Raw genomic sequence first — 24,220 nt, forward strand, 5'->3', positions numbered from 1 at the left:
AGGTATACCCTGATGTGGGGGATTGAGATGATGGTCGTATGATGCCCCTAATTGATGGTTGTGCCATTCATTTGTGATTTGAACATATTCATTTGTGTTTTTACATTTTTGAGGTAGTTCATCCAACTCATATTGTCTGTTGATTTGGTTTGGATTAGGCCTATAGCTAGGTCCCTAGTGGGCCCCGAGCCCTTCCTAGAGATCTACCCTGGTCACGGACCCCTAGTTTGGGTCATGATATGAAGATTGACTTCCAATCTGATAGCGGAGATCATCAAGAAACTAACCCTCAATTTTACCAGTTGTGGCTATTAAAGCCATGTTCTTACGCCTTTGGTTCATTCAATGTAGCAGATATCATTTCTTGTAATGGCAATATTCGAAAGATGAGAGTGAGACCATGAGTTCCAGGTGAATCCTATGGTTGGAAAGATAAGCACCACACATAGTCCATAAACTTCACAGAACAAATGGACAAGAGAAAGTGGGAACAAAAAGGCTTCGAGGTAAGCAGTTAGGAATTATGTAAATTTAAGAGGACTATGAGAAACGTGAAGTAAATCACAGAACATTGTATGTATAGGAAGTTCTATCGCTTAGGAAGTTCTAACTTTTTATATGGATGTGAGAATTTAACTCTATAGTGGAGGCATGTTACACAAGAGTATAATTAAATTAGTTTTTCCTATGTTTAATTGGATTTGCTTAAAAACTAGTGACTGACCTTTTATATCCAGCCATCTGTGTGGAGAAAGGATATAAAAATGGACTGCTCCTCTATTTAGGGATATCCATCTAAAGCTGCTTTGCTAGATCATAATAGAAGGCGTGGCCAAAAAAAAAAAAGTACAGTATATATAAAGATGTTGGGGTAGCACTGCGCACAAATTAAACTGTCCAGGAAGAGAAATGATCTAATTCAAACAACCAGCTGAAAACTGAATGCTTTCCATCTCGTATTGAAACAGAAGTACAGTAAGTATCACCTACAGATATGAGTTAGCATTAAGAACAAAACGGTCCAGGATGAAAATTTTCCTATAATAACCAGTCAAAGCCAGAATACAAAATGCAAAAAGAATAATAAAAATGATACAGAGCACCACTCTCCATCCCTAACTGATCTTTACAAAGGTTGCACCTCCAACTGGTTGGAGTATCGAGAACAAAAATTGAGAGACTTACACAACTATAACATGTCCATGAGGGCATACCAGGACTAAGTATTAACCTAGCTTGAAGGCTTCCCTAAACCCAATTTTTTGTGAACCCTTCATTTCAAAACCAGTTGCTTGCATCATCGCCACAAATTCGTTGTAGTCAATGCGTCCATCCTGGAAAAGCACCACATTATGTTACACGTTGTATAATGATCAACACTGTTTATGTCAAAACAGTTTGCATTCTAATTTTTCTGTAACAATAGTAAAGAAACATGTCAGGTCAGGCAAGAAGCCATTTACATTATCCTGATCAACTTCACGGATGACTTCATCCAAGTGAGCATCTCCTAGACCAAATTGCTCACAGGCTTGTTGGAGTTCATCTCGTGTGATATATCCACTTCCATCTTTATCGAAATATGAGAAAGCTGCATACAAATGATCCTCTTTCTGGATTTTGTTCAGATGGATCATTGCAGCTATGAACTCTCCGTAGTCTATTGCGCCGCTGTTGTCAACATCTGCCTGCAATTTGTAAACAATAACGAAATACTTTTAATTTAACCAGTGAGGATATATATCACATCCAGGGGTGCAGCTGCAGCTACCAAGCAAAGCGCTGAGGTAACATTAGGGTAAGGAATTTCTTCAAACAAAAACAAATTTTACAGTCCACTAAACTTGTCAAGAGTTATGTTCAATATTAAATGAGAAGCAAAATAAGATAGTATAGCTCTAATCAATTCTCCCGTTGGAAGATATTAGCATGAAAGTTAAAGCGGACAATTGCATTCAACATTTTATGTGATCTTAATATCCCTTTAAAGCTAAGAGGTAAGTACTATTGGATGATTACAAGACTATCTTTGTTGCATCACTCGAAATGGTGGGTAGTTATGTACCAATATATGCAAAATATGAATGTTGCTAAGATGATGATGTTACTTTAATGTGTAATGACAAGAGTAGGTGTAGGACATGTTTGAGGTTTCAAGTTCGAAACTTCTTGAAAAAGTTATATGAAGATTAAACCATGATTTATTTGGGAGTGGGTTGGGGTGAGGCCTACCTCCCCCAAGAATAGTGAGGAGCAAGTTCTGACACTTGGGTTATCAAAAAAAAAAAAATTTGTGTGACCCTACAAGAAAAATAAAATAAGAAACAAATTTATATGCAATAAAGTTGCAATGGTGCCTAGTGAAGATAAGATATAGGAGATGCAATTAAGGTGATTTTTCTTGTAAGAAGAAGACCAAAATGGATGAAATTCTTAGAAAAAGATGATGAGGAAAACCAAAAACAAAACTTTGTGGGAGATCCTTAAAGATGGAATATGATATAATGGTCTAATTATAGAGAATATGGCCACCGATAAAGACTACAAGACAAAGTTAGGATCCAGGACTTAACTTTGTCGAGAAGCTATTTAGGATGGTGATATGTTTTAAATATTAACTAGGGTTAATATTAAATTTATACTAGTTAAATTAATATTTCTTTTAATTTTTAATAAAACTTAATATTTTAAAATAATCCTGTTAATGTTCATCCTCTTTGTCAATGTTGCAGTCATTGAGTTCTTCAATGTATTAGTTAATATTAATTCAATATAGCGTAAGTAACTGAAAAATAGCAAGAATTGTAAAAGAAAAACTAAAGAAATTGTAAAAGAAAGTCATCGGAAAACAACAAAAACAAAACACTAAAGAGCATTGAAAATCAACATAATATTAAAGAACATTGGAAAGCAACCCTTTTCACTTGCAGAATACACTGCCCCTTTACTTACCTAGAGCAAGAAAGAATGTATGGCCCCTCGCGCAATCAATTCACAGCGAGAAGCAAAACAAATGATTGCAAAACAATAGCATAGTCACCAGATGGTCACCTGCCTCCGGCAACATTGCCAATGAAAGCAAGTCATTGGAGATCAGGTCCATCCGCCCACTCACTCGACCTGTTTACCAATGCATGGGAGTTGCTTACCGAATGTTGCCAGCATGTGACATGTTCCACGCACTTCCGGTCACCCCAGCAAGCTCACTTCTCTCCGATCTATGTGAGTATGCTTTCATAAACTTTGATGAAAAATCCTGCTAAAATCCCAAAACCTTTCAAAAACCAAGCTGAAAATCTGGTTTGCTATTTTTGGCAATCTAGTTCGTGACCCAGAGCGACCTGGGTTGCTTATGAATTGGGATGTTTGACCCAATTTGCAGTACCAGGGGTGGTACCACAACCCTGGCTTCTATGATTGTAGTTAAAGATGCAGAAAGAAAGGAAATGTAACGCACTAGCCACTTCTTTTAGGCTTTATTCGCTCCCAACAAACTAACTCTAGTGTGTAAAAGGAGGCTACACGAATACCATCTAGAAGAAAAATGTTCGACTACATTTTAGACAAAGGAAATCACACAGCCTGAGCAATCACTAATATGAAACAGAATTATCAAGGCTTGTACACAATTTTGTGCAGCAAAATATGTATAAGGAATCAATTTAGAGAGTTAATTAGTGTTCTTTTTGTAACTTGGGCTATTTTAAAGATGCTATGAGGTGTGTCTGAAAAAAAAAGATATTTGTTTGAACGGGAGCCTGTTCAATTTTCTTTTTTTAAATTATAAACATCATGGCAGTTAATGGCTATTAGTAGTTAACTTTCAAACTTGAACTATCAAAGTCCAGGAGAAAAAGACTCATACTTCACTTTTTTTTTCGAGTGTGCAGCCCAAAGAAGAGACAGAAAACCTTAAGAGCCACATAATTTTCCAACATGTGACGAGCCTTAATTTATCTAAAAAATGATCGATAACTAGTGCACTTTGAAAGCAATTATGCTTATGGGATCAACACTGTACTCATTGCCAATTGAGTATAATCATATAAATGCCTTTATTGCCCTAAGACTACTATAATAAATCCAAAAGGATAGAACAAGCCGAGTTTACATAATCCCATGCCTGATTGTAAATTACACCTTCCACTCCTTCCTCTATTGTTTGTAGTTGTTGACTGACAAAAAAAAATTGAATTAAATTGTCAGATAAATTAAATTTCTTTCTCCAGTCACATAGCAGCAGATGCATATAAACTAGTACTGACCAGCATTCACCAATCACTATTCACATAGCTGGAAGTGCATTAGTGTAGCTTTAAAAATGGCAATAACTCAGTGGACAAAATTCCTAAAAATTTCAGTTTTTTTCTTTCAAAATAGAAAAGTGCATAATCAAGTTATATCATAATTATTAACAAGCAACAATATGTCATTTCTAAGATATAAGTTAGAAGAGTAGGGGATCCATCATGATGGATCAACAATGATGCCGTATCAATCCATAAGGTTTGAAAAACTAACATCTATATAATTGCCTAAGGTAAAAAAAACAAAAGCATTTAGTCATGTAACTAAAAGAAACAGAAATTGATCAACTTTTCATTCAATTAAATTAAACTTCAAGATGTATACTTCCTGTACGTATAGATCAAGCAATTAATTATACTTTGCTTTCCGAATTTGTGCCAAACCATATATCATTCAATTTGAAATATATGATGACAAATGCTCATGTATGGATAGAGAGGAAAGAGTAATGTCCATGTCATAACAGATCAGCAATAACTAATGTTGCATCCGTTCATGTAAGAATATTTGTAGTTTAGAAAACTAAAAACAGAAACTTTTATGCATACAGAACTAATTGAAGCAAAGAAATTAATAGAGCATTTAGTCATCAACTAAACATCACTATCATCATCACAAACCTTAATCTCGGGTCGGCTAGTCATAAAATAAATATTAAAAGGAAATTTACTGAACAAAAAAAAAAAATTGACTTCCTTCTCATTCAATTACTCTGATTTATAGTAAAAAGCCCAAGATCCTCATATGGGAAAGAATCTAAGAAGCAATAACACTTCTAACAAGGTGTTGTATCCGTGTTTTGAGAATTATTAAACACAGGTGAACATTTTCCCGAACATGGCCTATTATTTTATTAAATTTTCAAGAACAGTACAGTCTTCAAACACTTATCTTCCCCATGCATGCATTGGTTAATATCAAAATTTGTTCGTAACTTGCAAAAGAAATAGTTCTCAGTTTTACATATACATATTATGTAACTTGTTCTCCTTATATATCATGGTGTATCCCAACTCCTTTAAAATTGCCATGTTAAGCTTATATGTTCCGTGTGAAAGTGAGCCTCCTTAGATTCTGAATGTCTTCCAAATAATAATAAATAATTAAAACTTGAATTGTAGAGTGAAAGATGCTCATGTATGGTATCGTTTTCTTCTTTCAAACACTCCAAATCCCTGGACCAGAAATGGTTCTACCCATTCCCAATTCGTGCTTCTAGCTTCCAAGTTAACAAGAACAGGCTCTTCGCCAGCAAAGGCACTATGGCTAGATTCAGGTTTCTTGGCACAAAAAGCTTTCACTTATTCTCAGTCCAGAAGCCACGCATTTCATAATTATTGTGCAAAACAATATGTGAGTTCTACACAAATAAATAAGCTATCAAAATTGAGTTTAATTTGCATTTACCGCTTGCATCAAACCATTAATTTCTGAATCCTTGAGACTTGCCCCCACTCTTTCCAGACCCTTTTTCAGCTCCTCAAGTGTGATTTGTCCACTGTTATCTGTGTCTATCATCTTAAACATTTCTTTCAGTCCTGCAATTTCCTCTTCTGATAAATTCTCAGCAATAACCTACAAAGAAAGAACATAGACCAAGCATTAAACCAAACATAAAAATGCTAACATAAGTTCAGGTTAAATAGGCATCTAAAAGGATAAAAAGGAAAGGCAGAGAAAAAGCAAAAAAAAAAAATCCAAATATCATAAATCAAGATATAGCATCAACAAAATTTAAGGAAAAGATGACTAGACCTATATAAGAGAAGAAGTGAATCACCAATAACTGGATAGACCATGTCTACTTTTTTTTGGGAAAGTAGAAACATATTCCAAACATTTATATTACATAAGTTTACTACAGTTTCTCAAGAAATACATATCAGATTTTTTGTTTTGATTTGTGGCAAGGATGAAACTTTTGAAACCCAATGGTCTAACAGTTTAACTGTATAGCAACATAACTTTGTCTAATTTTTTGTTACTACATTAATATGGCCTCTCATGTGAACTAGACTTCCTCTTCCGCAAGGGTGGGACATAATTGAGGACTCAATTATTTATCCCAACATCACAAAGAACTTCAGCTCTTGTAACACCATTACAACTAGTTGCCCAAAGCTCCACGACATTAAAATGTTAAGCAGTTTAAACAAATACCTATTCTATTAGGTCCAGAACCCATTATTAAGTCCAACAATACCATCTTCATGAAGAAATTTCTAATGTAAAACCTTAACTAAACAGCTTCCATTGGCAACCGCATATATATGAAGCATTAGAAGTTCGTACTCTGATGGCTATCTTCTTGAGTTTATTCATCGCAGAGAATTGCTTCAGACGAGATAGGACAGCAGAATCAAGAGGTTTATCAGGAGCTACACCTTTAACCTGCACCCAAGGGTGACCTGCAAGAAATGTAGCCATTAGTTAAACTGGCTTCTACCCAGGAATGTTATCCTTGAACCATGAGTTCTTAATTACATGCACATAATCCTTCCCAGTAATCAATAAGGTATTGTTTCTTCCTTCTTCTCCAAATGGGAAGTCTGGAATCAATGGTGAATAGTGTGAGAAATCTCAATTTTCAAGTTTCCTTCAGCTATGATTTCTAAAAACTTACATTAAGCTGTTAACTTCAATGATTCCATTTTCCCTTATTGAAATTATGCCAAGGGAACTGGATGCTGCGCAAATCCTCCTCTATCCTCGACCAATATTTCACAACTGTTATAACTTTCTCCGTCATTGGCACTGACAAGATAGTTTCATCATGTTTATATTTGGTTCACACTCAAGCAATCCAAAATAACCCTTTTATATCTAAAGTACCAATGAGATCCATTAGTGTTACAGTCATCAAAAAGTCTCATATTATATACATGATCATATATCAAAAATTAATGCTTATTGTAGATTCGTGCCAAGTAGATTGAGAAGGAAACTCAAAGTCATTTAACTCAGGCAACTTAGAGTGAAATTGCTGTTTCCTGGCTCTAGCCACCACAAACACAAACTGTTCCACCAATAATGCCTTCTCCATACCACGGTAGCAACTTCTTCACTCCCATCTGCCACTGCTGCTACCAGGATACTTGTACATGAGCAAAATAGGATAAACACATTGCATAAAAAGGTTTCATTATGTTGTGCTACAGAAATTAAATAGAACGCTATAGTTTTGCCACTATCAATACACTCCTCAGAAAAGTAAACCCAAATATCAACTTGTCACATAATTTGCAGCACTGCTGAACCATTTATGAACAAGAAGCATTAACTAGAGTATTAGTAGAGAGTATATGTTTATATATATGAACAAGAGGCATTAACTAGCAGAAAGAGACATATCTATTCAAACAGTTGATGCCAGGTGAAATATATATATATATATATATGTATATACAATAATAAATGAATTCTTACAGAGAACTTCATGGGCTGTAATTCGCTTTTTCGGGTCTCTTAAAAGCATTTTTCTAACAAGATCCTTTGCACTGTCAGATATACTAGGCCATGGTTCCGATACAAAGTCAAGTTCACCTTTTAAAACTTGCTCAAATATGCCTTGTTCCGTCTCTGTCCAAATTGCATGTCAAAAAGTTAGATTACCTGTTAGATCTCTAAAGTCCTATGACAAAATTAAAAAGAAAATAAAAGAAAGAAAAGGTTTCACCATCCCAAAAAGGTGGGACCCCACTCAACAAAATATAAATGATAACACCAGCACTCCAAACATCACATTCTTGACCATAATGCTTCCGCAAAACTTCTGGAGCCACATAATAAGGGCTTCCAACCACATCAGTGAAGGTTTCACCTGAATGGTTGAAATATTAGCTCTTGAGAGATGTAAAGGACCCAAGGCAGCTTAAAGAGGGAAAACATGCAAAGTTGTTTGTATGACAAGGAAAGACAATGTAATGTCATTAGATGGCCACTAGGGGAAAGAAAACGCCAAGCAGAGGTTATTTATGATCTAAATCAATAAAATACCAGCATATAAGCATGCTTTTATAACTCACATGAATCCTTTAGCAATTGAAATACCCAACAAAGGAATATATCTGATGAAGATTAAATATCCCAACACTAATCAATATACTTTTTTAACCCTTCACGTTGTAAAGCAATCAAGTGTACCAGAACATAATTAACAAGTATATCTTGCATACAGAAATTAGTAATCGCTTCTTTTTGTATATTTCAGAAAGAATTGTGTTTGGACTTCCATATGGAAGGGAAAGGGGTGACAATAGATATCCACTTTGTCATGGACTAGTAGCGAAGCATGTATATAAAGCAAAAAAATTTACATCCTAAGGTGATGGCGACCCAGCAAAAAGAAAAAGGTGATGGTGATTGAAGTACATTTATTATGGGCAATGAGCCCGATCAAATTTTATTCCAGATATCCAAGATCAAAATTAGAACAAATATATAATATTGCATCGCGATTGGAAGCCAAAGACTTGTAACTCCACATTAATAACGGATGACTTCATTTGATAAGGCTTTTAATTAACTTGTATAGCATGGTTTTCTCTCCTTCAGAGAAGAGCCTGAGCTTTGGGACTGAAAGTGGATTTTAAATCCAAGCCTAAAAAGAAGCTAATATATAGGAGTGTATTGAAATTCAGGTGGCTAGAACTCAGACTGCTCAGTTCAGCTCACGCAGTTTGAATTTTGTATTAAGATTGTGATTCGACTATATTTTACATTGAACTAATTCTTTTTTGCACCATATGGCCCAGACCCAAATGGGTATCCTCCGTTTGGCTTATTCGCTTGAGCTGGAGTATTAAAATTGTTGTTTGGACCTTTTTCTTCTGAATCAATGGTTAACATGCCATAAATAAAAAAATAAAAAAAAAACCCAAAAAATGTCCGTGCAGCGATAGAAGAAGTTTGCCACAAAATAGATCAGTTGCCTAATTTTGCAAGATTAAGAGGAAAAATGGATACATCAATTCCCCAATATCTAACATTGTTCAACCAGAAGTCATAGATGGACAGTAAACTGCTTTCAAGAAAATGAGTATGACAATTTACTGGCAATACCCAAGTCTCATCCCAAGAACACTAGCTATATCCACTCCCATTCATCCTAGCAACTATAATAGTCCTAGTAGATATAAAGCCATTCTATACCTAAACAAAATAAAAGGAAAGCTGAAAAGAACTTAATATAGCCAACTTCAATTTGCTGGAAGTGCTTTTGAGTCGTTTTCTTCCCTGATTGACTAAGCTAATTAAAAGGAAATTGACACAGTTACTGATAACACTTGGTCCAAAAGCACCAGACAGGATGTTTGCCCTTAATCTGTGTTTGTCTAGTTAGTAATGCCTCCATTAAGCAACTCGTATGCCAAATTCAGTTTTTAAATGACAGCCCTATGGGAAGGTATGCATGGACTAACCTCCTAGTCCATTGCTCATTAAGGGCTGTGATGTTTAACCGAGGTTTCACTGGACAATTAATCGTTCAAAGAGAGCTCTTTAGAAGCAATTGCTGTTGCTAGTTAGAAGAAAATGGCATCACAATTCTCGATCATGCTAATTGATGCTATTGCTCAATAGGAAGACAAATACCAGTGACTTAGTACTCAAACTAGCATTTGGATTAGAAACATTTTGGCCAATTGAATATGCTATATATTCAGTATTACTATAAAAGACGAGCATGCATCAGACTAATTGCATTAAACATGAAACTAAGTTTTTGACATGCTAAAAAGGGCACGATGTTAGGTCCAGGCATTTGAACCACTAATCCTCCTAGTACGTAGTTCAAGTTTGACATAAAAAAAATAAAAATATTACCGATTCAAAAAAGGAACAAAAAAGCATGTAGATAAACTAATATGCTGAAAAATTACAAAGTCCAGCTACTAGTACCTCATTGCACCATCGGCATCAAACTCAGTGCTTTGGAAAGAGCTCCAGATACAGATCTTTTAACTTTGACCTTCTAAACAGGTGGCAACAATTTGAATTTATTTGATTTTTTACTTTTGGTGGATAATTTTCTTCACTACCAGGTCATATGAAAAGGCAAAGCAACAAATCCATAGCCAAGGTCAATCAACCAGATTCAGCATTGACACTTTTGGTGGATAATTTTCTTCACTACCAGGTCATATGAAAAGGCAAAGCAACAAATCCATAGTCAAGGTCAATCAACCAGATTCAGCATTCACAATATGTGACTGATTCGACTAGGAATTTTAATTTTCTACCAACTCTCTAGATTTTCATTCTTGAATGCCAGTGAAAGGTGAACAGCAAAAAAATACCTGGCCTGAAGAACGCTGAAAGCCCAAAGTCAATTGTCTTCAGTGGCGACTCCTCGTCCTTGCTGATAAACAGAAAATTCTCAGGCTTCAAGTCCCTATGCATAACCCCTAAAGAATGGCATGATTCAACAACACCGACTATTATCCTGGCAAGCTCAGCGGCCTTTTTCTCCGTATAGTGTCCCCTCTGTATAATCCTATCAAAAAGCTCCCCACCTGAACAGAGTTCCATAATAACATGAACAGCAACAGCATCCTCATAAGCACCCACTATAGATATCACATTTGGGTGACCTGCCATGTGATGCATTATCTGAATCTCCCTCCTAACATCCTCCACATCCTCTCGGGTTGTCAACTTCCTCTTGGCAATGGACTTGCAGGCAAACTCCTTCCCAGTTTCCTTCTCCAAGCAAAGAAACGTTGTCCCAAATTGCCCTTGTCCAAGCTTCCTCCCCAGACTATAAATCTCCTTCATATTCCCGGTTTTCCTCTGCAACACAGAGTCGACCAGAAGTCCCATACTGGATGCCCGCTTAACATGATTAGACGGGTTCTGTTTTCCAGCCTCCCCGTTATTGCTCACCTCCTTTCTTGCAATTGTCATCTCCCTCTTGACAGACTTTGTAGTATCCACAGTCATTTTCACCGGTTCAGGTGGAACACACTGGACGACAGCAGGAGGCTCAGATCCTCCTGATTCCGCCGGTTTGTCTCGTTTACCCTGACTGCTGGAGGGGCTGGCTTCTCCATCAGAAGGATTGGCAGGAGGAAGTGTGTTATTTGGTGGACGGGTCTTCCAAATTGCTGCTGTAACAGTATGCATGAAGCCATTTTGGCCCAATTTGGGTCCTACGCATGAGTTCCCCATCCAAATACCCAATCAATCTCGGGAAGCCCTATCCCTCTCGAATCTCAATATTCGAAACAGGCTCTTTAGATTCCATTAGTAATGACAATACCATCCGATTCAAATCCAACATGCCTGATCAAACCACGTTAGATCATTCGTCAAAGCCTCGTTGCCTTCCAAAGCAGAAAATTCAAGCCGAAAGTGTGTTCTACTACGGAACAGAAAAGGAACGGAACACAAGATCTCAGAATGTGAATCCCAGATTATACAAAACCAATAAATAAACCTGGAAAATCGCCAGAATCAATGGTAAATCCTTATTTTAAAGATAAAAGAAAGAAATGGAACATATAATGTCCTCAACGGAAGACGAACTCTAATTTTCAGAAAACGAGAATGCGACCAGACAGCGAATCAAAAATTCAGGAAATCTGACGCGCAAAAATAGGATGGAAGATATGTTTAACGTGAAATATGTATGTATATTCACATTAATGCATGAGAAGCAGAGGAAAAGTGTGAAAATGGGAGAACAAATCGAAGGAAAAGATCCAAGAGAGAATCACCTGAGACAGTAAGTAAAGAAAGAGATGATAAATAGAGGGCGAGTGGGGCGAGTCCACTCGGAGAAGCAGATGAATCGATGGCAAATGGGGATGGTTCAAAATTCCAGCATAGTTTGGTTTCAGTCAACAAATGAACGCCATTGCCATTTCAAAACTGTACCATAGAGATAAAATTGGAGAGAGAGAAAGAGAAAAACAGTTTTGTTTGATTAAAATTATGAATCACTAACTATTATCTACAGATGGAATGATATAATTAATCATTCCGTATCTCTATCTATGCTTTTATTTCACTGTTGCATTGCATTGCATGCATGCAGCGGGAGAGAGACTCCACGTCATCACATCACATGCGTACCCTCTTCCTTATAATAAAGGAATAAAATTCTTCAGTTTGTGTGGCTATATATCTATCATGCTATTTGAACATAAGTCCATTTAGAGATGAATATACAAGTAACTTGACAAAACTATTTTGCCCATTTCTCTCTTATTTCAGCAACCATTTTACATTTTTCAATCCACTCTCTCTCTCCTCTCCTTCCCCTTCAGTGTCGTCAATTGCGGCCTGATTAGTGATTAATTTTATAAAATTTTATTATAATTATAATACCATTTTAATTTTAAAATGATTTAATTAAATAGTTATGTGTAATATATATATATATATTATAACATAATACATATACTCAATGGAGTGCATGCATGGAGCATTTATATAATATATAAATATATAATATACCATATAATATATCATATAAATATATACATAATATATAATTTAATAACACTTAATTGTTTGCTTGTAGGCATGAAGAAGATAGGTTTGGAGACTCAAATTAGATTGAAGAATGAAGAATTCAAACCCAACCCATGAAGAATTAAAAGCTCATGAAGAAGAATGAAGAATTAAGGCCCAACTTGAGCAATCCATGAAAGACATCATTTGGAAAAGGGCCAAGCATTATTTTTTTTTTTTCCTAATGAAGATAAAAAATTCAATTAACTTTATGAGTACTTTATTAAGTGTGTATTATAGTTAAAATCCAATTAACTTTATGAGTGTTTTATTAGGTGTGCATTTTAGCTAAAATCTATTTAACTTTAGGTGTGTATTATAGCTAAAATCCATTTAACTTTAAGTGTGTGAGTGCTCATTAGATATAATTATGTCTAGTTGAATAATTGAAATGTGTGGTTTGTATTGCATCTATTGCATTTGTAAAGGTGATTATTATTCTTGAATCAAAACTTAGTTGTTTTCTTAGAATTCTCTATTTGAGAATTGATTTTGTTCTCTCTTATTTTCTCTATTGTTTTCTCTTGTGATCTTAATTCATTTCTTTCTTTTTTTAAATTCTTATATCATTTATTGTTATTTTATTATCCACGGCCTAAATGTCCGATTAGTTTATGCCTTTAAATTTCTGTAATTTTAATTCTTGTCATTTAATTATTCACCGCCTAAATAGCCGGTTAGTTTCTACTATTTTAATTCCTGTCATTTAAATTCTGTTATTTAAATTACGTCATTTAAATTCTGTTATTTAAATTACATCATTTAAATTCCTGTCAATTAACTTTCAAATGAAGATAAGTAGTTAAATCTAATTTTGGGTTAAGGCAAAGACAGTGTCCAACGCCAATGATTTCCAAAGAAAGCTGCACTTTAAATGAATAATATTAATTTAAATTTCAGTATGAGTGTGTCTTAATTATTGAGAAATCACTAGGTTTGGATTGGAGTGTAAGCCTAACTTAGAGCTTTCATGTCACGCATGAGAGTTACTAGAACTGAAAACGCTATCATACTCAAACTCGGATGATTAATTTAGTCATTTTGTGTATTAATTACAATTAGATTTATGGTAGTTGCTTAAATTAGAATCTCGCATATCATGTATGGGGATTGCTTAAATTAGAACTATCACCATCTCTAATTACATTTAATAACAAACCCTCATATTTGAAATTAAATTAATGTTGCTAATATTTTCTGCTAAAATTTGGGAATTAACGGGTTGGTGCTGAAATTGTCTTAACTCAAGTGCTATCCAATTTCATATTCACACCTTGAGCGTTTATTTCAACTTCTATCTTACTTTATTTCCTAGTATCTGTTATCTAAAAAAATTCATAAAAAAATCTTATTGCCAATTCATCCAAATGCGTGTGCATGTGTGTGACATTCTTTTTCTTTTACCATAAATAAATCTCTCAGTGGACGATCTGAACTCATCAATTAAATATAAATTTAAATTTGGACTACAACTGCACTCGTACAAGACGAGTATAAACCTCTCACCAAAATAAAGGAAAAAATATAAAATTTTTATTATGTTTTGTTTTTTGTTTTACTTACAAGGTGAGAGTGCAGTCACTGGCTCGCACTCGCTACCCGCCGCTACCTCGCATGGCTGACGGTCACTGCCTTGCCCTTGCTGCTCGACGCCCATCACTATCTCGCTTGGCCAACGCCTCGCCTCTTGCCTGGTCGACTGCCATCGCGAGAGGCAAGGCAGCCAAGTGAGAATGCAACAGACGGCAAGTGGCAACGATCAGTCAGGCAAGAGGCGAGGCATCAGCCAAACGAGACAGCAACGGGTGTCGAGCGACGAGCGTGAGGTAGCGGCCGGAGGCGAGGCAAAGGCAACGACGTGATGAAGGCTATGAGAGGCAGTGTTGAAGGGGAAAGGAGAAAGAGAGAGAGAGAAGAGAAGAAAATATCGTAAATTTATCGCAATAAATCCTCAATTTATCTCTAAATTTTCATTCTATAAATCTACCTATAAAAATCTTTATATACAAATAGCATTATCCAACTATATATATAGGCTAAGGTGACAAGTTAATATAAGTCTTTTTCTTCTTCTTCGTAGTGCTTGTTTCCCTGTATAATAATAATTAATAATTTTTTATTTTATTAAATATTAATACCCAATTAAAATATATGGAAGCTGTTGGAATGAGAATTGAATCTTCTGATTTTCTATTTTGACAAATTTTATGGTATACACAAACTCTCTTAATTAAGTTTTTGAGTTTTCAACTTATAACGGATTGATGTCAAATGGTTCAAATTGTTTATATATGAACATGAGATACTCTTTAATTTTTTATTTTGAATAGGTATAAATATTTAATGAATATTAATTATATGACAAAGATGAAAATAAAAAATTAAATACATTAATTACCCAATAAATATAAATAAGAGCATAGAAAAGGAAATATAGGTATTAAAACAAAAAAAAAAAGAAAAAGAAAAAGAGGTATAGTTATTAGTCCATATCTTGTTTATTTCCATTTCCAAAGGTCACAGTGGTCGCAAATGAAATGATAGCTGTTCACAAAAGCAATAATAATGTGAACTTAAGACACTAATTCTTATGTTTGATGAGATAAAAAGAATTTGAATGAGATATATTTATACATCTAATTTTGGTTGTGAGAGACATAAATATAAATGGATTAAACTTATTAAACTATTACTCTTGAGTCTAAATAAAAAATATATATTTATATATAGATATTTTATTTCCAATGTATAGAGTATCATATCATGTAATTATTCTAATTTTTATAATATAAGATTTATTTTTTCTAACACCCAAAAGTAAAATTGAAATTTTGAATTGAAGCACATATGGATTAAATCCACTCTATCTAATTCATAGCTCCACCCATAAAATTTAGGACTATTAGCACAAAAAAGTCAAAACTTTTCAAGTTGTGGCAATTTTATCCAATTCTTTTAATTTTGACAATTAATGTCGAATTTGTAAAGTTAATAGCAATTTTATCCAAATTAGAAAACTGGGTTGCTCGGCAGTTATTTTAATAGTAATTTTTTTATAATAAAATGTTAAATACATTTTTTGAGTGTGTAAGTTTAATTTTTTATTGTATGAAAATCATCTAAACAAATTACCCTCACTTTCTTTTTAAATAGCTCCAAACAAATAGTCCATTTTATCTCGGACCAATTTTTTAGATAGCTCCACAACAAATCACCCTCATTCTCATTTTATTCTTATACAATCCCTAAAAAATTTCAACAGATAACAAAGTCATTTTATAAGCTATAATAAATAATTATTTCATGAAAACAACTAAAGTAATATACACATATATATTCACCAGAATTTTTTGAAATACAAGATAGAAAATTATACTCCCTTAAAAGGTCAAAAAAAAAAAAACATAAACTCTCTTACTATATTACACAAATGTTAAAATAGTCTATTTCTTTTTAGAATCACACAGCAAATATATTACATTTGAATGATACATTTTTTTTATAATAAAATGTTAAACTGTTATACAATTCTATATATATTTAACAAAATTGTACAGTCGAACAGTTCATTTTTTCAATTCTGCAATTCTAGCCAAATAGAAAAAACGGGTTACTCGATCGTACAATTTTGTTAAATACAACTTTGTATAACAGTTTAACATTTTATTATAAAAAAATATAAAATTAAACTCACACACTAAAAAAATGTATTTAACATTTTATTATAAAAAAAAATTGCTATTAAAATAACGGACGGGCAGCCCGTTTTTCCAAATTGGATAAAATTGGTACTAACTTTACAAATTTGACTTTAATTGCCAAAATTAGAAGGATTGAATAAAATTGCCACAAATCGAAAAATTTTGACTTTTTGGTACTAATATTCCAAAATAACATAATGTTGTGGAAATCATTATTTAAAATTCACATGATGAATGGCACTCTAACTTAGGCCATATTTGGCTTAGTGTTTTGACCACTTATAAGCTATCGGTAAATCTTAAACACCATAAAGTTGATCATATGTTTTACATTTTTGTCTTCTAAACAATTATGATATTTTTAAGCTTATCTCCCTGCCTTTCTATTTGTCGTTGCCTCCATCTCTATCTCTTTCACCACTGCAACCTCCAAACCCTCATTGTCATTGCCACTTCCAACTCCATCTCCATCTCTTTTGTTGTCTCCATTGCTACCTCCAACCCTATCATTGTCACCACCTCATAGCATTTGTCGTCTCCATCTCTATCATAGTCGTTACCTCTATTTCGTCACCTTCATCATTGCCTTCATCCCCTGCCATTTTTTTTTCTATATTTTTATATTTTATATATATTTAACATATATGTAAATATTTCAATGTCTCAATATATATATTTAATATTTTTATAAATTAAATTTAAATATAAATTATTATATTAATTTATTTTTTTAATAATTATATATAATTTATCATTATATAATAGTAAAAATTTTATTAGGTAGATATCAATTTATAATTTATTTTTATTAAAAATTAATATTTTTATAAATTTTATTTATATTATTTAGCAATATGTATATTTTAATCTTTTTATTAAGTTCTAATAATTTATTATTTTTTTCAAACAATACACATAACTATATAAATAATAACTTAAATCACATTTATCTAAATAGGTTATCAATTTAAACACTAAATAGTTTTAAAACTTTACATGTATTTTAAATAGAAAGGTTTAAAATCCATCTTTAAAAACTATGTGTTATCTAAAAATTCAATAGTATGACTTGATTAACTCATCACTTTTTAAATCTTAAATAACTGAAGGTGTGGGATTATCACCATCAGTGGCCTCAACATTGCCGCCGCCGCCGCCACCTCAGACCAATTAAAACATCCAATTTTAACCAATACAGCCACCAATTCAAGTGGAGCCATAGCCATGCAATGTGAAAATCCGACTATATATATATATATGTCTAAGCTAGGACTGGGAGACACATTCAAAACAGGAAGAGACCATGCAAGCATGTTTGACCATTTCGTACCAATCCATACCATCATCGATCATTCATGCATTCAATTCAATCATTCATTCATTCATTCTATCCCTGGACAGCTTAATTATAAGTCCTGAACGAACCCAACCTTCTTCCAAACCCTAATTAGAAATTTGACTCTGCTTCTTTTCCTTATCTTCTTCCCAAAGTACGTAATTAAATTTAAGCTCCTCCTCGTCACTGGGATACCAGTTAATTGCCCAACAGAAGGAACAAGAAGCAACAAATTTAAACTGACTCTGCGCTTTCCGTTAATGGTGATCGTGATCGAAGCGGCATGGCGAACAAGAACAGGAACTTCCCGACGATCAAGAGGCCCGTACTGAAGAGATGCCGATCGCCCGCTCTCATGCATTTGAGGCCGCCGACCATCATCCACGCCACTCCTCAGGAATTCATGCAGCTTGTTCAACGCCTAACTGGAAAGGAAGGTCCGATTAGTACACTGGTTTCTCCGTCTTCTTCTACTTCGATTTCGGCCGTGAAAACGGACGGCGCTCTCCGTGGCAGGAGAGATTCGATTCGAGGCCGAGACGAGGTGGGTTCAGAGAATGGTAATGCTTTTGACATGACGAATTGATGATTGGCGGATGATTTGAGCGTCGATCAAAAATTGTTCATATTCATGAAACAGCTTAATTAATTTTGCTTCTGGTGGAGACCAGGGCAGATATCTGCCTTTGTCTGCAGTGATTAATCATAAAATTGGGAGATGATCAATGCCAAATTACTGTATTTAAGGTTGGATTAACCCTTAATTAATGACTATACTAAAATAATGTTTATGCTAAATTAGATCTCCATACATTTATTTATAATTATTAATTTTAAGTAATATATATATATATATTATATTTAACCCCATTTCAATGCACAAAGACATTGGCAGATTGTTCAAGGATTTGGGAAAAATTTTATAAAGCTCTATAATCTATATATTTTGAATTTATATAATGCAAAATGTGCTTTTTATAATGTAAAAAATATATTATACAACACAAATACAAGATGTATACTATTTATATTGTATAAAATATTTTTTATGTCACATAAAAATATTAATGTTTTAACATTCTCGTAAAAAGTAATACTCTAAAGTAGATTATTATGTTATATGCATCGAACAACATAAAATTTGCTTAACGTGAATAAAATCACAGAGGGGCATGGCTCCACCCTCCCTGCATGCCTGCTTCAGACGAGCAACAGATCATTGCCCATACTCTAAAAACATTTTCCAACTGTCAGAGCTGACCAACTACTTTTCTTTCTTGAAACCGAAAGCAGTACATGATAATCTAATCATCTTCAGAAGAAGAAAGCCTTTGCGGAGAATCTAAACCCTTCTGAACTGATGGGTGCAGTTGACAACTACAGATGCATCTCCAAGTTGCATGCAAAAGTTTTTAAGATCAATGGTGCACAATCTTAAGAAGCAAATAAGCTAAGCCATGTGTAATGCAATAAAGGAGGGCGAATGAAGAAGCCAGTCTCCATGTGTGTTGATCTCTTGTTGAATACGACACCAAAGTGAATGGATAATAATATTGCAGCCAAATGAAAACTGTCAATTGATTTCACAAAAGTAATCACATTACAGCAATGTAATCTTAACTAACAAATTCCAGATGTGTTTAAATAGTTCTCCTCAATGTAATCAAAACTGTCATTAATCTAATAATGTTCCTTCCAAATCCTAAATTTTCCCTTTCTAAAATCTGCAAGTTGGGAAAAACAAAATTCTTCTTCTTCTTCTTCTTCTTCTTCTTCTTCTTCTTCTTTTGGCACAAGGAAAGACAGTGATTCAGTATCCAATTAAATTTTCCAAACTCTGGACTCACAAGAGATATTAGCAAGGTGCAACACAATTTTCTTTTCTTTTCTTTCGCCGAGTTTGGACTTCATGGGTGTTTCATGAGAAAGAAAACTTGAAGGCACCAGCATTGGAATCTGTTACCGACTCCCAGAAGGTAAGTTTCTTCTGCTGGATCTTTTTCTCCTCCACTTTTATTGCCAACTGGTCAATAAGTCCCGGGAACGATGCCTCAATTGCATTCTTAAACTTATCAAACAGCTTGACTCGATCTCTTGTTCCAGATACAAGTGTATCCGCATTTGGCCTCATAAGAAAATCCAGGACATTTAACAAATTCCTCCTGCACCGCAGAAAAACAACCACCCTAAGAACCTTCAAATAATTTATTTTTTTTCCAGTAGGTCACATAGAAAAGATGATATGCATTTCATCAGAGATCAGCAAGATCTTTATTGCAGCAACTGCCGGACATTTTTTTGATAATCATTATGCATATTAATATCATGGAAATAGTTACAGACTTGTAATGAATATTGTTCCTGCGTTAAATTATCACCATTCATTGTTGTAACAACAATTGTTACCGCCAAATAACTACATATATGAATTCAGTGTTTCTTCGTCAATTTCTTCTCCCTGAAATTCCTTGTGAAAACTTGTCTTAGCAATCTTAACATTCACAGAACATTTCACGCCATTTTCAATCAGCAAAATATGATAATAATGCCATTAACTCTTTTCATTTCCTCCATGGCCAACCATCTATTTTCATCAGTCACCAAAATTTCCCTTTCAAAAATGTAATTTTTATGGGATACGTGCCGCTCAAAATCCAGACCATATTCATTGAAAAGAACAAAAAACACTAACCACAATTGTGAAAGGAAGCTTGCATTTCACCTTTATTAACCCCCCCCCCCCCCCCCCAAAAAAAAAAAAAAAAAAAAAAAAAAAAAAGGGCAAATGTCAAGGATCAACATCTCCTATGATATGATGCAAGAGAATCTCTTGTTATAATTATAACATAGAACATCACTTAATACTTAAACAGTTGTGATTGTAAATAGAAGCAGCCTTATAAAACAAAGATCATGTTGAGCACAAAATGAATACTGAAAAATGTAATATAGAAATAAGTGAACTAGAACTGTATACATAAAGATGAATTGAAATCAATTAGTCTGTTGTACTTAATTAAACCTTTCAAGTTTGATAACTGCAACATTATAAGGGAAACCTTGTTCTACCTTAATACTCTGATTTGTCAAGAAGGAAAAATGTAAGAGCTACGGTTAATAGTCATTTGTACTTTATAGAGCACCTGATTAACTTTGACATTTGATTGCTTGGATTTTATATTTACAGAAACAACATGGTGAACCCAATAATTTGAATGGTAAATACCCTGAATAAGGTAAAAGCCTTAGAAAGGCAGAAAGAGGAAAAGCCATATAACTCTGAGTCAACAGTTGTGAGCCAGCGGTTGAAAGTTATCTGGTAACTTTTGAGAGTTTTGTGCAGAGAACTTGGAGTTGAGTTATCACTTCATGGAGCTAGAGGTAAGACTCCACTGGGTAAAAAGGTCACACTGGGACCTAAAATGAAAAATTGACCTACAAGGAAGTCTAGATGGTTGTAATGAATCAAAGAGAGACCAACCCTTATGGCATCTTATCAAGAGAACTGCAAATCAGGCCAAGTTGTTATGGGAATTTCTAGGGCATTGATAAGACTCTCTTCCAATGTTTTGCAGGAAAATCACAGAAGCACGCTCCTTAGGAGCAGGGCTAAAGAACTAATTCAAGACTTGGTCAGGAAAATGTACCGAGGCATTGCATTCAATTAATTCATAAACTATTACTTAAGTTTAGTCTAAGAAAGGCCAATAACAATTAGCCATCACCATCCAGCTAAGAAATCAGCTCTTTCTACAAATAAGTTTTATAAACCAAAACCTATGACAAAATTATAACAGAAAGTTATTAGAACTTTCTCGACCACATGCTGTGCTAAATAGAATAAGCTCATACCTGCTAACAAAATTTTGGGTAATTGCAATAGAATCCTCCAAGTTGATCACCAAATGCCACCACCCATTTGGTACGAAGATCACTTCCCCAGCCTTGCAAACACATTCAATGGGTTTCTTTTTCCATTTCTTTGTAGCATCATAAAAGTTCATGAACCACTCAATTATTGAAACGGGACAGGCCACTTCTGCCCCATCCGGGCTTGGATGCACCCCAGGAGGTACCACATCAGGGGGAAACAATACCCATTTCTTGGACCCTTTGATCACAGCATTCCAAGCTGATGTTGAATTAGGATCGATGTGGAAAGATGAACCAGACCCAGCTGGTCCAATAATAATCCATCTATAATCTGGCCTCTCATTGCCCAAAACACTGAACAAGTCCTCATTAAAGTGTCTCGGAACTTGATAATCCGACCCCAATATTGGAACTTTCTCAGCAAATTTTGGGTCAAAAAGATAAAGGGGCCTTTCTTCCCTTGCCTGATCTGAGTACCTAAAATATTCTTCAAGCCTCGTCTCCACTGGCCCTACTGAGAACCTCACTTCACCACACATCTCAACCAAATAATCCCTGTCCCATTTCTCCAATGCAACCCAGTCATCGATACATCCTTCAAGCAAAACAGGCGTATTTGGTTCCTCAAAATTCAATACAAAATCTTCAACCGAAATTCCTCTCGTCCTCTGTATATTATCCCTTTCAAGCCACTCGGGCTTCATCTCAAGATTAGCACAGAGCCAACTCTGGAACAAATAATCCGAGTAAAAATCCCTCACCTTCAAACCCGAACACCCAATGCAAGAAGCATCAAACAACGGCCTATACCCAGCAACAAAAGTTGATTTCCAAGACCCATTATACAAAAACCCACCATTGAAATTTTCCAACACAAGGTTTCGCCAAAGCGGCTCGTGGTTACAGAAGACATAGAAAGATTTACTCACGGTGGAGAGAACACCCAAATGGGTGCCGCTTAACAAGCCGAGAATCTCAAGAACAAGCTCATCAGTGAGGATTTGGAGATTACCAAGGCCAGTGTTTCTTGAATTATGAGATGAGGCGCTAAAATAGAGATTGCCCAGTGGCTGAACGCCGTGACTTTGGGATGGGGCTGATGGCTTCAAGCTGAAACCTTCTTCTTTCTCTTCTCCCTCTTCTGTTGGTTCTGGTGGCGGCGGCTCTTGTTGTTTCCTGAAAGTAATGTTTGGCTCTCTGAGAACAGTTGGGATGCCATTCTTTATCCGTCTCTTTCTCTTCCGATTTCTCTCCGTGGGTTTCAACAACAAATTCTTGCATCCTATCATCGCAGGAGGCGGAGGAGGAAGCAGAAGGAACGAGGGAATGAAAAAGGGGGGAGAGACCAACTAGCAAATACCACGGTGTGTGAAAATTTCGAATAATTATTTAGTGAAACTTATAATAATCAGATATAATTATAAAAATTATTTTTTATATTTAAAAATAATAATAATTTTTTCCCTGCTAAACATAAAGTAAATTAATCATCTTACCCTTTATTCTTTTTTCTCTCTCTTTTAATTTTAAAAAATTAAAAAAAATAAATTGATATCTTACTGTGTTTCTTTTTTTTTTTTTCTCTTATGAGTTTAAAAAAATAAAAAATAAAAAAAACAATTACAAATAAGATTGACAAAGAGGTTAAGATGACTTTATTTTACTTTTATCCTCAAAACCTAATATATCATTTTATGTATTTTCTTAATTCTTTGTCCCAAAACTCAATATATCACCTTATATTCCATACGCAATTTTTCCCCGTTCCTTGCCCTTATGAGATCAAAACATTTCAAACTTATTCTTTTATAAGATTTGATGAAAGTAAGGTGAAATCAGGCATCTTGAATCCCAAATCTACATATTAACGTATATAGTTATAAATATAGAAAAATATATAATGGATAATATATTTTTATATTTTTTATGTTTAATAGAATAAGTAACATATTTATATATAAATAAAATATATATGCATGTATATACAAAGAGGGGGGGCTGGAGTAGGGATGCTAAATATCATCCTGTCTGTCTGTTGTCACTTAAGAGAGAGAGAGAGATTTAAGAAAAAAGAGAATGGAAAATGAGAAATAAGGGAAAATTTTTAAATACAATAATAGTGTGGTCAATTTTTAATATTTAACTAAAGTTAATTAATGTTAAGAGATAAATTATAATATAATATTAAATTTTAAGGGTATTTATTTATTATATTTTTTAAATGTCAAAATAATGTTTGTAATTATAAGGGTATTTATTTACTATTTCTTTGTACCATTTAAAAGTTTTAATATAAAAACGTTTAGAGAGTCTAAAAATATAATAATATAAATTTTATAATATTAATAATATCATAAATTTAAAGTCATTATGAAAAAGGTTGAGTTTGAGGTCTGAATCAAATTCCATCCAATTTTTAAACTCAAAGCCAAAGCCTGGTTGGGGATTGATGAGAAGTATGGGGAATAGAGTTTTTAATTATAAAGAA

At 34.1% G+C, this 24,220-nt stretch overlaps 2 protein-coding genes across 2 annotated transcripts; both read right to left on the reverse strand.

Moving 5' to 3' along the window:
* Window positions 1-1,057: 1,057 nt before the first annotated feature.
* LOC127789701 (calcium-dependent protein kinase 20-like) lies at window positions 1,058-11,475 on the reverse strand. The gene is made up of 7 exons (XM_052318654.1): window positions 10,605-11,475; window positions 7,985-8,128; window positions 7,735-7,887; window positions 6,601-6,716; window positions 5,716-5,883; window positions 1,464-1,688; window positions 1,058-1,334 (listed from the first exon to the last, which is right to left on the reverse strand). Exons 1-7 carry the CDS (start codon window positions 11,473-11,475, stop codon window positions 1,227-1,229), a joined length of 1,785 nt encoding a protein of 594 aa, XP_052174614.1. The 3' UTR covers window positions 1,058-1,226.
* Window positions 11,476-19,400: 7,925 nt separating this feature from the next.
* Window positions 19,401-23,096, reverse strand: LOC127789615 (arginine-specific demethylase JMJ22). Its single transcript, XM_052318552.1, has 2 exons — window positions 21,712-23,096; window positions 19,401-20,021 (listed from the first exon to the last, which is right to left on the reverse strand). The coding sequence occupies exons 1-2, from the start codon at window positions 23,019-23,021 to the stop codon at window positions 19,778-19,780; spliced, it is 1,554 nt and encodes a 517-aa protein (XP_052174512.1). The 5' UTR covers window positions 23,022-23,096; the 3' UTR covers window positions 19,401-19,777.
* Window positions 23,097-24,220: the final 1,124 nt, after the last annotated feature.

This window comes from Diospyros lotus, chromosome 14, assembly GCF_014633365.1.
Source record: "Diospyros lotus cultivar Yz01 chromosome 14, ASM1463336v1, whole genome shotgun sequence".
NCBI classification, from domain to species: Eukaryota; Viridiplantae; Streptophyta; class Magnoliopsida; order Ericales; family Ebenaceae; genus Diospyros; species Diospyros lotus.